Below are 13,396 nucleotides of genomic sequence, written 5' to 3'. Positions count from 1 at the left end.
TCGATTCCGGAAGCAAATGGCAAAACACATGACAAAAAATCTTCGATCGTTAGAATAAAAATAATAGCTGGCTTAAATATCAATGCATAGATAGCTAGTTTTGGAGGTCGTTTGGGCAGCACTTGTTTTGGTAATGAGTACATGCTCAAACGCTTCGTATAAAAGGATCCGTCACCGTGTGTTAGGCATCAGTTGATCCAACTAGTTCAGTTCGACAACAACACAGACCACAATGTTCAAGCTGGTGGTGTTGCTCTCAGTCGCGGCGTTGGCGGCCGCTAAGCCCAGTGTGGTGGCGGCGCCTCTGGCGTACACCGCGGTGGTGCCCGGCAGCAGCTCGGTCTCGCAGTACAGCTCCAGCGTGGTGCACGGCTCCCCTGCCGTATACACTGCCCCTGCCGTGTACAGCGCCCCTACCGTGTACGCCGCTCCTTCCGTGTACACCGCACCTTCCGTGTACAGCGCTCCTGCCGTCTACGGTGTGGCCGCCCTCGCTCAAGCCCCTCACTCCCCCGCCGTCGTCCTGGATGCCGTAAACGGTGTGCCTCTTGACACTCCTGAGGTCGTCGCTGCCCGCACTGCTCACTACCAAGCCAAGGCTCTCTCCGGGGTGCACCATCTCCGCAAGCGGTCTGTTGGTTTAGCTCCCGTGGCCTACAGCTCGGTAGTATCTCCCGTATCTTACTCCAGCCCCCTGGCCTACCACTCCCCCGTCGTCTCCGGTTACTCCACTCCCGTCGTGTCGGCGTACTCCTCCCCCGTGGTCTCGGCCTACTCTCCTCTCGCCTACTCTTCTGTGTACCCCAAAGCTTACAGCGTCTACTAAACTGATCAAACTACGAAACCATTGTAAATCTTTTAAGATGTAATGATCGTATAAGGAATTTACCACTGCCGAATTAAACAATTTTATTATTATTTGCTATCTTTTATTTTTCACATTAATTTTACCTTATCATTAGAAGTAATCGCGACAGAAATGCATAGTATTTCTGTACTTGTATTTTGCATTAACTGAGTACACATATATTTTACTGCATTCTAGATATCTACCAGGACTCAAAAGTTTTTATTAAATAAAGTCGCTTAAGACTGAATGCACAAATCAAAAGGTAAAAACAAAAACTACTGTTTGCAGGAGCTTTACTCAAAAATACACTATTTATCACAAACATTTTTTGAACTGATCATACAAATGTGTTTTGCATTATTAAAATTTTTTGAAATGTTGCATTTGCGTTTATTGAAATGTTTTATACATAAAATTAAATAAAAATCATCATTGGCCTAGCCTTTTCCCAACTATGTTAGGGTCGGCTACCAGTCTAACCGGTTTCAGCTGAGTACCTGTGTTTTACAAGGAGCGACTGCCTATCTGACCTCCTCAACCCAGTTACCTGGGCAACATGACACCCCTTGGTTAGACTGGCTGTCAGACTTTTTCAAGCTTCTGACTACCTGTAACGACTGTCCAAGATGTAGGAATAAAATAAAATAAACAATCACAATTTATTGTTTTACTGTATTCTAATAAAGTAAAATGAAGGTCACGCCCGCATATTCTATAAAATGCGGAAACCATACAACTCTATGTTTCCTCCCTCGGTCACGCAAATAGTAACGCGACTGTGAATATATTCTTCATATTTCCTGCGGCACGATGGACCGATGATTTGAAGAAGGTGGCTGGCAGCGGATGGATGCGGGCTGCCCAGGACCGGGATGGTTGGCGCTCTTTGGGGGAGGCCTACGTTCAGCAGTGGACGGCGATAGGCTGAGATGATGATGATGATGATGATGATGATTTTCTGCTGAATTATTTCGTGATCTGCATACGAAAATTTAATATCAGTTCGTATGTAATTATCATCATGTAAATCCAGAAAAATATAAATTAATTTAAAACTACGATTTAATATCTATATATTTATGTATCATCTGACCATAACGATACTACTAAGTATATCGTAAACTATTTTCAAGTTTCCAAATTTTTGCATAGTAAGGGTAGATCCAGACCGAATGAGTTCGCCTGTACGTTTTACGGCCACCGATTTTGATCGTATACCTAAATATATTTCTATCACAAAACTCTTTAATCTTCTCGCCTGATATAAGTAATATAAAATATTTGGTAATGTCTTTGTTTCAGAACAAGCTGCGGTTTTTATGCTTAAAATAATACAAGAGTAACTATTATTTAAGTTTTTATTTTTTATGCCTTATTATAACTAATCATCACAAGATAAACAATATTGCATTTCATACTCATTATACAAAATATTCACATGATAAAATTGTACAGGACTAGTAGTGGCCATAGCCGTGTCCGTAATGCCCTCCAAAACCTCCGTAACCTGCTCCAAAGTGCAAGGGGCTGGCAACGAAGGACTTGTGCAGAAGAGGCGCCGCGTGCAAGACTGGGGCAACCACTGACGTCACGACAGCCGGCGAAGAGTGGACGTCTAGGCGCGACTGGTGGGATACTGCCACTGGCGCCACATGAGCCAAGGGAGCGACGTGAGCAACATGACCCACGTGAGCCAACGGAGCAACGAGATGAGGAGAACGCTTCAAAATGTGATGTCCCACAGACTTCGTCAGTAGCCCATGACCCAGTAGACCATGACCATGAGCACTATATCCTCCAAGACCGAGACCAGCGTGACCTAGTCCAGAATGGCCCAGACCTCCGAGAGCTCCATGGCTAAGACCTCCATAGCCCAGTCCAGCGTGGCCGAGTCCTCCATGACCGAAGCCGCCGTAGCCATAACCTCCGTATCCATGTCCCCCATACCCATGACCAGCGTATCCAGTGAGCAGGGGATAATGATGTACTGGTGCCACTAGCGGCACAGCATGTCCGTTGCAAAGAACGACAAAAGCGAACAACACCACAACTCGCAACATTTTAATTATTTTTTTCTGTTTCTTCGGGATCACAAATCTAATCAAACTTCAAGAGCTGACTGAATTCTAAGCCGAGGGACAGCTTCTTATACTATGAACGCTGATTCAGAGTGACAGGACCAAAACTATAAATACACTTGCCATGCTATTGAACATTGTGATTGTTGTCACAAAAAAGTCGGAATTCACCATTTTGCTCGAATAAAAATAATTGAATAGTTTTTCTCACAATAGATATAGGATATTGAGACGCAAGTACGTGTCGCAATGTTAATAATCTTAGCTAAAGTTCCTGGAGTAGCTTTGGAAGGCTGAGAATGTAAGTTATTTGATTTAGTAACTGCGCATCAATCATAAATGATAATGAGTGACGTTTGTATAATGCATCTTAATCCGGCCACTGCCCGGGGGCCAACCTTACTCTGGCGCAGTGACGCAACGACTCGCTCGACAGTCGCGGCCAAGAACTTGAACCCGTTGTGCCTGCACTACGTAACATCTACCGTTATGCGGTTATAAAACAGCATCCCATCTGCCTTTGGAACACACTTCGGTTTGAATTAAGTAACAAGATGATCAAACTAATAACCCTAGTGAGTGTTATGTGTAATGTGCGTGGACAAATATTTCCATTGATATACGCAGCGCCGAGTGCAGTATCTCATCAATCCAGAATTGATATCAAGCATAGTCCTAGCTTCATATCCAGCCCTTTAATATACAGTCCCGCGGCGACATTGTATGAACACCAAAAGTCTATTGAGAGGCCTCGCCAAACAGTGATAACTCCTGTATTTACCAGCGACACAATACTAACACCTGTTGCTGTGAGTTTCTTCCATAATTTACCATTGGCCCGAGCTCTCGAACACCCCATCTCAATAGATAAAGTACAACAAGAGTCTGCTCAGGATGATAGCTCCATGGTACAAAATATGGAAGCTCTCAAAGAAAATTCTCAAGAAATATACGGTACTATAATAACAGAGGCGTCAAATCAACGAGATCAAAACACGGAAGATAAACAAAAGGTTCCTGATAACAACTACGTAATCGTTGCGTACGATGATAACAATCAAGTTACTACGGAGGTACCGAAAATGGACGAGGTTTGAAGATTTAGTTTTAATATGTTGATGAGGCTTGAAGCATTCCTTTATTAAGTTTCTCGAAAGACTGAAAATGTCACTGTATTTGGTATGTTAAGTACAGTACAATAAAACAACAAAATTAGGTACATACAGCATTTCATTGAAAACATTTTGAAATGATACTTAACTTATTAAAGTATATTTACTGATATTGTTGTTTTTCTGTGTTATTCCTATCCTCACATTACTATTTTCACAACATTTATGAACTCGTTATTAAAACTGATTTACAAACAAATAAAAATCAGCTTTCGTGACGTTTTTCTACCATCGATGTTTTTCGTATTTTACTTTTTATGTACCTGAGGAGGGTCCCGCAGCAACGAAATCAATTTTTGCCAAGATTAAGTTCACAATTTCAAGAAGCTTGTATTGTTTCTATCAATTCAACCCACATAATGAAAACAATACCTCAATCTACTAACGTTTGCATCGATTGATTTATTAACAATAGACTTGAAATTCTCATTGTATGGGATTCGGAGCAAAAATACCTTTGTTCGGTTAGTTAAGGAAATGTACACAACACGATTACACGTGACTTCTAAGGGTGCATTGGTGAAGCTTCTAACGTCTGTGTTGACTTCTGTTAACATGGAACGTGTTTCTGAATTGTATAACAGACTTGCGACGTACGTTACACTCATTGTGATTTAATAAGATTGAGGCAAGCCTGTTGCTGTGACGTCCACATTTCTTTGTTTACAATATTTGTTATGATGTTACCTTAGTTTGAAAATGTCAAAATTAAACATCACAATAATGCTTAAATGGAGACAGTATTCTTCTTTGAAGACTTATCCTCTGAAAATCTTAAGTAGTCTTATTAATTTATTGTGAAGCAGTGTTTAGTGGAAAATAGTTGCTTTGAATAATTTGGCTATTGTTTTTATTGACAGATCTGTACAATAAAACCGACCCCCTTCTATTTTGTTCCTACTGCTTTGATTTATCTATTATTTTTTTAACTACATTTTTTGCAATGTTATATACTTATTTTATACAGTAAATACATTTCTTCAAATCAGTGCTTTCGAGTGTAGAGGGAAAAATATATTACAGTAAAAATAAAACTGATATGTTACTATCCAGAATTTATTTTAATCTGTCATGAAAATTATGTACAAACATAAAACTATTTTAGGTTGGAAAATTTTGGATTTACAGTTCTTGTTTGATGTTCAGTTAGGATACTGTAAGCATCCTTCACAATGTTCGCTTAGTACACGTGGGAGAGAGCGATGGGGCTGGCGTAGGAGACGGGAGCGGCGTAAGCGATGCCACCAGCAGCATAAGGAGTGTAAGCAGTGCGCAGGTCGAATCTGGACTGGGTAGAGTAGGAAGTAGGGGCGATGATGGAGGTCAGGGCAGCAGACCTCTTCTTAATGTAATGAGCAAAAGGAATAGGCTGGGAGATCACTGGGGAAGACGTATACAGAGGAGCATGAGCAGTGTAGGTGGATGCGAGAACAGGTGCGGCAGCCGTGTAGGTCGTGGGCGTGTAGTAGGTCGTGGGGATCAGGGGAGCGGACCTCTTCTTGATGAGATGCACGGCGGGGATGCTCGCAACGTGTTGGGTCACGACGGGAGCAGCGGTGTTGATGAGCGGCGTGTTGTAGGCAGTGGCCACGTAGTTAGGGTAGTACTGCAGAGGTGTGGAGTAGGCCAGGGGGATCTGAGGCGAGCGCTTCTTGATGAAGTGGGTCAGAGCAGGATACGAGTATGTAGAGTAGACGGCCGGAGAAGGATGGATGACGCTGCTGGCCTGCTTTGAGATGGTTGTCGTTGCAGGAGCAATGTACGATGAGTACTGGGTGTAAGGCGCCGGGATCAGGACACCGGGCTCGGCGGTAGCCGCGACGACGAAGGCACACAAAACCACAAACTTGAACATTGTTGATTGTATTGTTGTTCGGATGAACGACTGATGCCTGACAATTGTGGGGCTTCGTATTTATAGAAAGTATTCACTAAAGCTAAGGGCGATCTCGTTTTACAAAACCGGTGCAAGGCGCCCGTCCAGGAAGCTGATATTTAAAATCCACGAGGCCGTCCACAAGCCCCTAGTAAGTTCATCATCGTCTTAATGCTTTTGTTGCAATACACATTCTATGGAACGGCTGCACAAAGTAAATAACAAGTCGCAGTCAACGCCCTAGCACGAAATGTCAGTTGCACTAAGTGCAAAAAATAAACATTGTTACAGAACTAAAGTATTTAATTTAAACTACACGATAGCAATTAATGTTTCATGCAGATCATTTAAATAAATGTATGCGAATTATATTTGTGAAACTGTTCTCCACATAAATTTATATTCCTACGCGGGTTAATTTAAAATTCAACTAAAAATCTTTGGTAAAAATAAGATGAAAAAAATTAAATGTGGTAGAGTTAGTGTCTTAAAGGTTGATGATTGCATTTCATTTCTTTAAAGTCGTATAATTATCCAAAATTTATTGTTCTGATTTATAAAAATTCGTATAGAGGCAGTTTTCAATTTTGTCAAATACAAGTTAAATTAATCATTTAAAACAGAAGATGGTTTTTATTAAGAAAGTAATTTCTAATGTTTTTCTAATTTTAAGACGACTTCTCCGGCATACTGTATACCTTATAGAGGCTTTATTAATAGGTACTCTCATGACTGGCATAATTGGTACTCGACAGTTAGCTTAATGACAAATAGATGATTTACACTTGTGTTAAATACACAAACAGTTAAATAAAATTTTCTCATAACAAAGACGTTGCTTATTTTAATAAGGCGTTTTTTTTAAATATACTTAGGTATGGCGGTTTTGTTTATTTATCTCTTTAGGTTACATTTTCACCTTTTTGGAGAAGCTCTGTAACTAGTATTTTGATGTTCAATAAACAATAACGGTAATATAATGATCAAATAGAGAAACTGCGAGGTATATTTGTAATTTTACCTATTCGATTTTCGGTTGGAAACGACTGTTACTACGTCACCAATTCGACAGATATTCGATATGAACAAGGGTGAAAATTATTTGAATAATGTATTTAAGCTCATTAGCATTAATTACGGTATCTTCGTTAAGCGTGACGCAAGATATTGTCCCACTTTGTAGAATTTAACGATTTTCTAACACACCGCGTTACTTGTCGCTTGGTGACACCGACACCTATCTAGACAAAAAGGTTTTGTTTCGGAGACTTTGTTACTATCCTACTAATATTATAAACGCGAAAGTTTGCATGTATGGATGTTTGTTTGTCTTGTATGCAAAAACAACTGAACCAGTTTATACCGGTTTTATGTTTTGATGGGATCATTTTCGCTTTGTAAAGGGCGGGCCCGCGGGCAACAGCAAATATTTTTATATTGGTGCACTCATTTAGTGATATTGAGTACTATTAAATATTTTTACATTAATAACACGAACCTATATCTAAACTTTGCCGCAAAAAAGTCGTTCAATGACCGAATCGAATGAAAAGTATCTGTTACAATGTAAAAGACACAGAATAACTAATAAGTATTCGTATGCTTATGGTTTCACTAATTTCATTAAACGTTTGTCTTCTCATTAAACTCTGTACATTTTTTTGTCATCTCTCTTTTATTTTCCTTCCTCGTTAATCATTAAGTAATCAATCAATCAATCTTTACTTATAAATAGTTTTGTAACCTTTGATAAGTTCAATGCAAGAGTACATATGTACAATGTGTAAAATTGGTTCAGAATTATCTGTGATCCAAGAACGATTTAGTTTCTTACTGAATAAAAATTAAATGTATTATTGTACAACAGAAATTTATAGAAAACTCAATTTAAAGTTACAGCCTAATAATAGACACATTTGACAACGCAATGACATTTCCAAACAGTACTCGTGCCGCGTGTTGGTAAATGCAATATGTTTAAATTTCAACGAACTGAGACTGTTTCTGTTGTTGACATCTCTCGTTGCAATGTTTTATCGCTTAATTAATTCAGTGTTTACAGATTGATAAAAACGATCAAGCGAACTTTATTTTCTCAGACAAAAGTTGTTCTTTCAAGGTCAGCGATGTATTCCGGCACGCCTATGAAATCAGAACCCTTATTACATTAATATAAAAAGCCTTCGCTACCGATCAACAGCATCAGTGCATCTATCATCCTACAACATGTTGAAGCTTGTGGTTTTATGTAGCGTTCTGGCCGCGGCCGCCGCCTCCGCGCCCTTCGCGCCCCTCGCCTACACGGCGCCCCTCGCCTACTCGACGGCACTGCTGACCCCCTTCGGCAGTAACTACAGAGGGCCGCTGTCCCTCGCCCCCGGCCAGCCCGCCAACATCCTGGCCGCTGACGGCAGGCCCCTCGACACCCTGGACGTGAACCTGGACCGCTCTGCTCACTTCACTGCTAAGGCTCTCAACGGCGGTCTGCACTACCTGAAGAAACGCTCAGCTCCCCTGATCGCACCTTACGCCAGTCTTGCGGTCACCGCTCCCCTGGCCGCATACGCCGCACCCCTCGCTTACGCGGCCCCCATTGTGGCCCCCTCTAACTACAGAGGCCCTCTGTCTCTCGCCCCCGGCCAGCCCGCCAACATCTTGGCCGCTGACGGCAGGCCCCTCGATACCTTGGACGTGAACTTGGACCGCTCTGCTCACTACACCGCTAAGGCATTGGAAGGTGGTCTGCACTACCTGAAGAAACGCTCCGCTCCGTTCGCCGCTGTCACCCGCGTTGCCTACACCTCTCCTCTGATCGCTCACAGCGCTCCGCTCGCATACTCTGCTCCCGTTGTCTCCCATGTGGCGCCCATTTCCTACGCTGCTACACCCATTGCACAATACGCTGGTGGACTTCACTTCATCAAGAAACGCTCCGCTCCGTTCGCACCAATCACCCGCATAGGATACACCTCTCCCCTGATCGCTCACAGCGCTCCGCTCGCATACTCTGCTCCCGTCATTTCACCTGTGACGCCAATTTCCTACGCTGCGACACCCATCGCACAATACGCTGGAGGTCTTCACTTCATCAAGAAACGCTCCGCTCCGTTCGCTCCAATCACTCGCATAGCATACACCCCTACCCTGGTGTCTCACAGCGCTCCTCACACGTTCACGGCTCCCTTTGTCTCCCATGCGGCGCCTATATCCTACGCTGCTGCACCTTTCGCTCATTACACTCATTTCTAATTGACTTGACGCAACCACCGATGAAAAATAAATATTTTTTGACCAACCTTTTCTTGTTTTTTTTTCTGCCGAGACTTCCTAACTATAAGCAAATATACAGAAAAATTCAAAAGCTGTGCAATAAAAATATTTACTTGGAAGAATAGATAAACTGCAATTGTCATATTTCTAAGTCAGGCAAGTTCAACTCAAATATTTTACTTAAACCCCTTCATATTAAACTAGAGCTTTTTCTTAACAGCTCATACTTCTTTCCATAGTCATGGTTGACTAAATAAACACTATAAAATATAAGCATTACATATGTGTAATAAGAAGTGCTGACCTTTAAAATAATCTTATCTTATTATATAATATAGAAAATAGACTTAACTAATTTAATAGATTGTCGTGACAGAACCATTATTTTCTTTTAGGTAATAAGTCAATTTAAATTAAAGTTTACATTAACATCAACATTTTTACATGAATTACGACGTTTGTATTCGAATACTTTATTATGTTGATTACTTTAAATCTCTGTAGCCCCACGATATGTTGTATGAGCACCTTTGCTGATAAATAAAAGTTGTATCATACAACTCCTAAACTCAAATTAATCGATGGCACAAATCAAATCAAATATCAGCACTTAAGGTGCCGCATGTCGTTACGATTTCTTCTGACTCGATAAACAGTTTCCATATTTTATCCTGTGTTGTGATTGTGTGTGATGTAATCACACTCACAATAATTTAAAGGATAGGAAACACATTAAACGTTATCAGATAAGCATCGTGACACGATTGACTCTCTCTAAAGACCTAACGTAACTGCTGAATTTGTGGAAACAAGATGCTGCTCTACGCCGTGTAATTCGCCGTCTCGCTTCTAAGCCTGATGCATTATTACTTGTAATTATAAATGACAGTAGGCCCTGTTTATCATACTTGGCGGCATTGCGAATTATGTCGCTGGCATGCTAACCTAAGACACAGGGCAATTACAATGTGATACATGTAACATTAGTACTTAGATTTCGATGAGGTGATAAATTTAGAAGTTGTAGGAATATTTTTTTATAAAAGCGACGATACAAATGGTAGGTATGTTCAAAGGTTAGAAATTGTGAATATTATTAAAATGTTCCCAGAGGAATTTTAGAAGGAAGCGATTTTTTTGTAGAGCCCCATTAAAAATATTAATTTTAGAAGATATAAGAGGTAATTTGTTGATAAACAATATAGTTTTAACTTACAATCTTGTTTCAAGTCTATTAAGGTCCCAAAAAACAAAATAGCCGACAGCACCTATTTCAGCATTTCTGAACTGAACAACCGAAAATACTAGAAATGATAAGGATGCCTACTTATTCCGTTAAATAACTTTTATAATTTTAGTTTAAGAATCCTTATCTAAAAAGTGTAAAATAAATAGAAAAAAAAAAGAAAAAAAATAGAAAAAAAAAATAAATAAAAAATATATTTCTACAATTTATTAGTTAGATTTCTGTGTCTTTTTTACTAATCTTGTTTGTAGATAGTATAAGAGTGAGTTTTTAAAATGTAACTTTTTAAGCAAAGTGTAAGTGGTATTATGTGCCGTTCTTTGTAAATAAATAAATTACCAACTGAGATAATTGAAGCCGTTTCTAAGTATTACATTACCTATCATTTTTACTTTTTTGGTAAATTTTATAAAACCAACATCTGGTTGTTCTTTAATAATTTGCATCTCAGGGATTTATAAACCAACGTACCTAGTGCAAATAAAAAGATGACATATTATTTTTAGTAAAACCGCTTTACCTCCATTTTTTTTTGTTTTCACGAAGACAAGTCGCGACAAATAAAACTCTAACTATTACACATTAACAAGTCACTTGCGTAACCAATGTCATTATTCTGAATAACGAAATTATATAAATACTTAATTATATAACGGTAAAAGACAATATTCTAAAATAACATCATTCTGTTAATGTAAAATTATTGTGAATCTTTACGATGATATTTATCATCGCTATATTATTAAAACTATGGTCATAATAAATACATATAAAATGTTAAAAGATAGGTGTTCATGGCAATCAATTGTACCGTTGTAGAGTAAAGAGATTTTGTTTTGTCCACCCTTTGTTAATGAAACCGCTCTAAAGCCGGGTAAACATTCGGGTAATATAGCTTAAATTAACAATACAGATAATTTTAATACTTTCTCTTTTTGATATGAACTCAAATCTGATGTTCCGATTCTTAAATATCACCAAGGTCGGTCCAGATCAAACGCTTTGTCTGTATGAACTTTATTTTCTCAGAGAAAAGTAGTTTTTTCAGGGCCGACGATGCATTCCGGCGACGCCCATCAAGACTGTCTTATCACACGAGTATATAAGGCATCTGTCACCGAGTAAATGCATCAGTTGAGCTGAGATAACAACACAGACCACTCTCACATCCTACATCATGTTGAAGCTGGTGGTGTTGTGCACTGTGCTGGCCGCGGCCGCCGCCTCCGCGCCCTTCGCGCCCCTCGCCTACACGGCGCCCCTCGCCTACTCGACGGCGCTGCTGACCCCCTTCGGTAGCAACTACAGAGGGCCGCTGTCCCTCGCCCCCGGCCAGCCCGCCAACATCCTGGCCGCTGACGGCAGGCCCCTCGACACTCTGGACGTGAACCTGGACCGCTCTGCTCACTTCACTGCTAAGGCCCTCAACGGCGGTCTGCACTACCTGAAGAAACGCTCAGCTCCCCTGATCGCACCTTACTCCAGTCTTGCGGTCGCCGCTCCCCTGGCTGCATACGCCGCACCCCTCGCTTACGCGGCCCCCGTCGTGGCCCCCTCTAACTACAGAGGCCCTCTGTCTCTTGCCCCCGGCCAGCCCGCCAACATCTTGGCCGCTGACGGTAGGCCCCTTGACACCTTGGACGTGAACTTGGACCGCTCCGCTCACTACACCGCTAAGGCATTGGAAGGTGGTCTGCACTACCTGAAGAAACGCTCCGCTCCGTTCGCCGCTGTCACCCGCGTCGCCTACACCTCTCCTCTGATCGCACACAGCGCCCCGCTCGCCTACTCCGCTCCCGTGGTCTCCCATGTGGCTCCCATTTCCTACGCTGCTGCTCCCGTCGCACACTACGCAGGTGGTCTGCACTTCATCAAGAAACGCTCCGCTGCGTTCGCACCAATCACCCGTGTGGCTTACACCGCTCCCCTGATCGCTCACAGTGCCCCGCTCGCTTACTCTGCTCCTCTGGTCTCCCATGTGGCGCCTGTGTCCTACGCCGCTGCACCTTTCGCTCACTACACCCACTTTTAAGTAACAACTATGACCGATAAAAAATAAAACGATTTACCAAAACAACTTCCAAGCTTTTATTAAATGTGTTAAAATTCCTCAATATAATATTAAATAGCCATACAATTTTTATGCCATCTCGAAATATAAGTAGTACCATACTTATTTAACGGGAACGGTTACAATAGTGCACTAAATGCACTAAAGATCATTTGGCAAATACTTCGTTACACTCAATTTAAAGTATAGACACTCGTAAAATAGAATTGAAAAAAAAAAATGTTTTTGGTAAGCGTAACCTAACCTAACGTTTATCAAAACCTTCGTTACTTGAAATATGGAAATACAATGTGAATAAAATTAATTTTAATTGCATGTCCTACGTAATTAGTGCCTTAGCCACAAACGTTTGTTACACTACCCGGTATCACACTACCTAGTCGTTATTTTAATTATCCTTTTTATGCCATTAACCCGTTCAACTTGATTTACGAGTACAGGAAGCTCTAAGTCATTTCTTATACCTGAATTGTGTTACGCTAATGTAAATACAGAGTTCTTGGAATAATATATTTTGAACGACGTAACACTGAACCATTTTATATCAAAATTGTAGCAACCAAAACCGCTACGACATCCGCTGCCGCTAATGAGCGGTGGGACCTCAGCAAGGAATCGCGTCGGAGTCACCAATGAAGTGGCTCAAGTCTACATCTGAGACGAGCCCCTACAAACTGTATCCTTATCAAAAAGGTTTTATATACTACCGAGTACGATGTTATCCTTCAGGATCATATCATTGTTTTTTTGAAATCCTTAGGCAGCTGTCTGTCTACCTATTTGAGAACCTACAATGGAATTCAAAATAAGAAACACAGTTTTTGCTCGAAAAT

The 13,396-nt window shown here is 41.0% G+C and overlaps 4 protein-coding genes across 4 annotated transcripts; 2 read left to right on the top strand and 2 right to left on the bottom strand.

Annotated features, from left to right (window-relative positions):
* Window positions 1–46: 46 nt before the first annotated feature.
* On the top strand, window positions 47–9,364 carry LOC113491621. Its single transcript, XM_026869079.1, has 4 exons — window positions 47–817; window positions 2,689–2,815; window positions 3,343–4,019; window positions 8,125–9,364. The coding sequence occupies exons 1-4, from the start codon at window positions 233–235 to the stop codon at window positions 9,223–9,225; spliced, it is 2,490 nt and encodes an 829-aa protein (XP_026724880.1). The 5' UTR covers window positions 47–232; the 3' UTR covers window positions 9,226–9,364.
* Window positions 2,195–3,355, bottom strand: LOC113496280 (lamprin 0.9-like). The gene has a single exon (XM_026875449.1). The coding sequence runs from the start codon at window positions 2,908–2,910 to the stop codon at window positions 2,308–2,310; it is 603 nt and encodes a 200-aa protein (XP_026731250.1). The 5' UTR covers window positions 2,911–3,355; the 3' UTR covers window positions 2,195–2,307.
* Window positions 5,139–6,371, bottom strand: LOC113496241 (cuticle protein LPCP-23-like). Its single transcript, XM_026875413.1, has one exon. The coding sequence runs from the start codon at window positions 5,953–5,955 to the stop codon at window positions 5,281–5,283; it is 675 nt and encodes a 224-aa protein (XP_026731214.1). The 5' UTR covers window positions 5,956–6,371; the 3' UTR covers window positions 5,139–5,280.
* A 2,008-nt stretch (window positions 9,365–11,372) lies between the features above and the next one.
* On the top strand, window positions 11,373–13,070 carry LOC113496204 (cuticle protein 16.5-like). Its single transcript, XM_026875369.1, has one exon. It carries the CDS (start codon window positions 11,670–11,672, stop codon window positions 12,522–12,524), a length of 855 nt encoding a protein of 284 aa, XP_026731170.1. The 5' UTR covers window positions 11,373–11,669; the 3' UTR covers window positions 12,525–13,070.
* The last annotated feature ends 326 nt before the right edge of the window (window positions 13,071–13,396 follow it).

Source organism: Trichoplusia ni, chromosome 1, assembly GCF_003590095.1.
Source record: "Trichoplusia ni isolate ovarian cell line Hi5 chromosome 1, tn1, whole genome shotgun sequence".
Classification (NCBI taxonomy): domain Eukaryota; kingdom Metazoa; phylum Arthropoda; class Insecta; order Lepidoptera; family Noctuidae; genus Trichoplusia; species Trichoplusia ni.
Note: the sequence above shows the minus strand (reverse complement) of the source record. Positions and strands in the feature narration are given on the sequence as shown.

Coding starts and splice junctions, on each gene's coding strand:
- LOC113491621 (XM_026869079.1), top strand. CDS start 233: ATGTTCAAGCTGGTGGTGTTGCTCTCAGTCGCGGCGTTGGCGGCCGCT. Junction 818..2,688: donor TGTACCCCAAAGCTTACAGC/GTCTACTAAACT, acceptor AGAATGGCCCAG/ACCTCCGAGAGCTCCATGGC. Junction 4,020..8,124: donor AGGTACCGAAAATGGACGAG/GTTTGAAGATTT, acceptor GCACGCCTATGA/AATCAGAACCCTTATTACAT.
- LOC113496241 (XM_026875413.1), bottom strand. CDS start 5,955: ATGTTCAAGTTTGTGGTTTTGTGTGCCTTCGTCGTCGCGGCTACCGCC.
- LOC113496280 (XM_026875449.1), bottom strand. CDS start 2,910: ATGTTGCGAGTTGTGGTGTTGTTCGCTTTTGTCGTTCTTTGCAACGGA.
- LOC113496204 (XM_026875369.1), top strand. CDS start 11,670: ATGTTGAAGCTGGTGGTGTTGTGCACTGTGCTGGCCGCGGCCGCCGCC.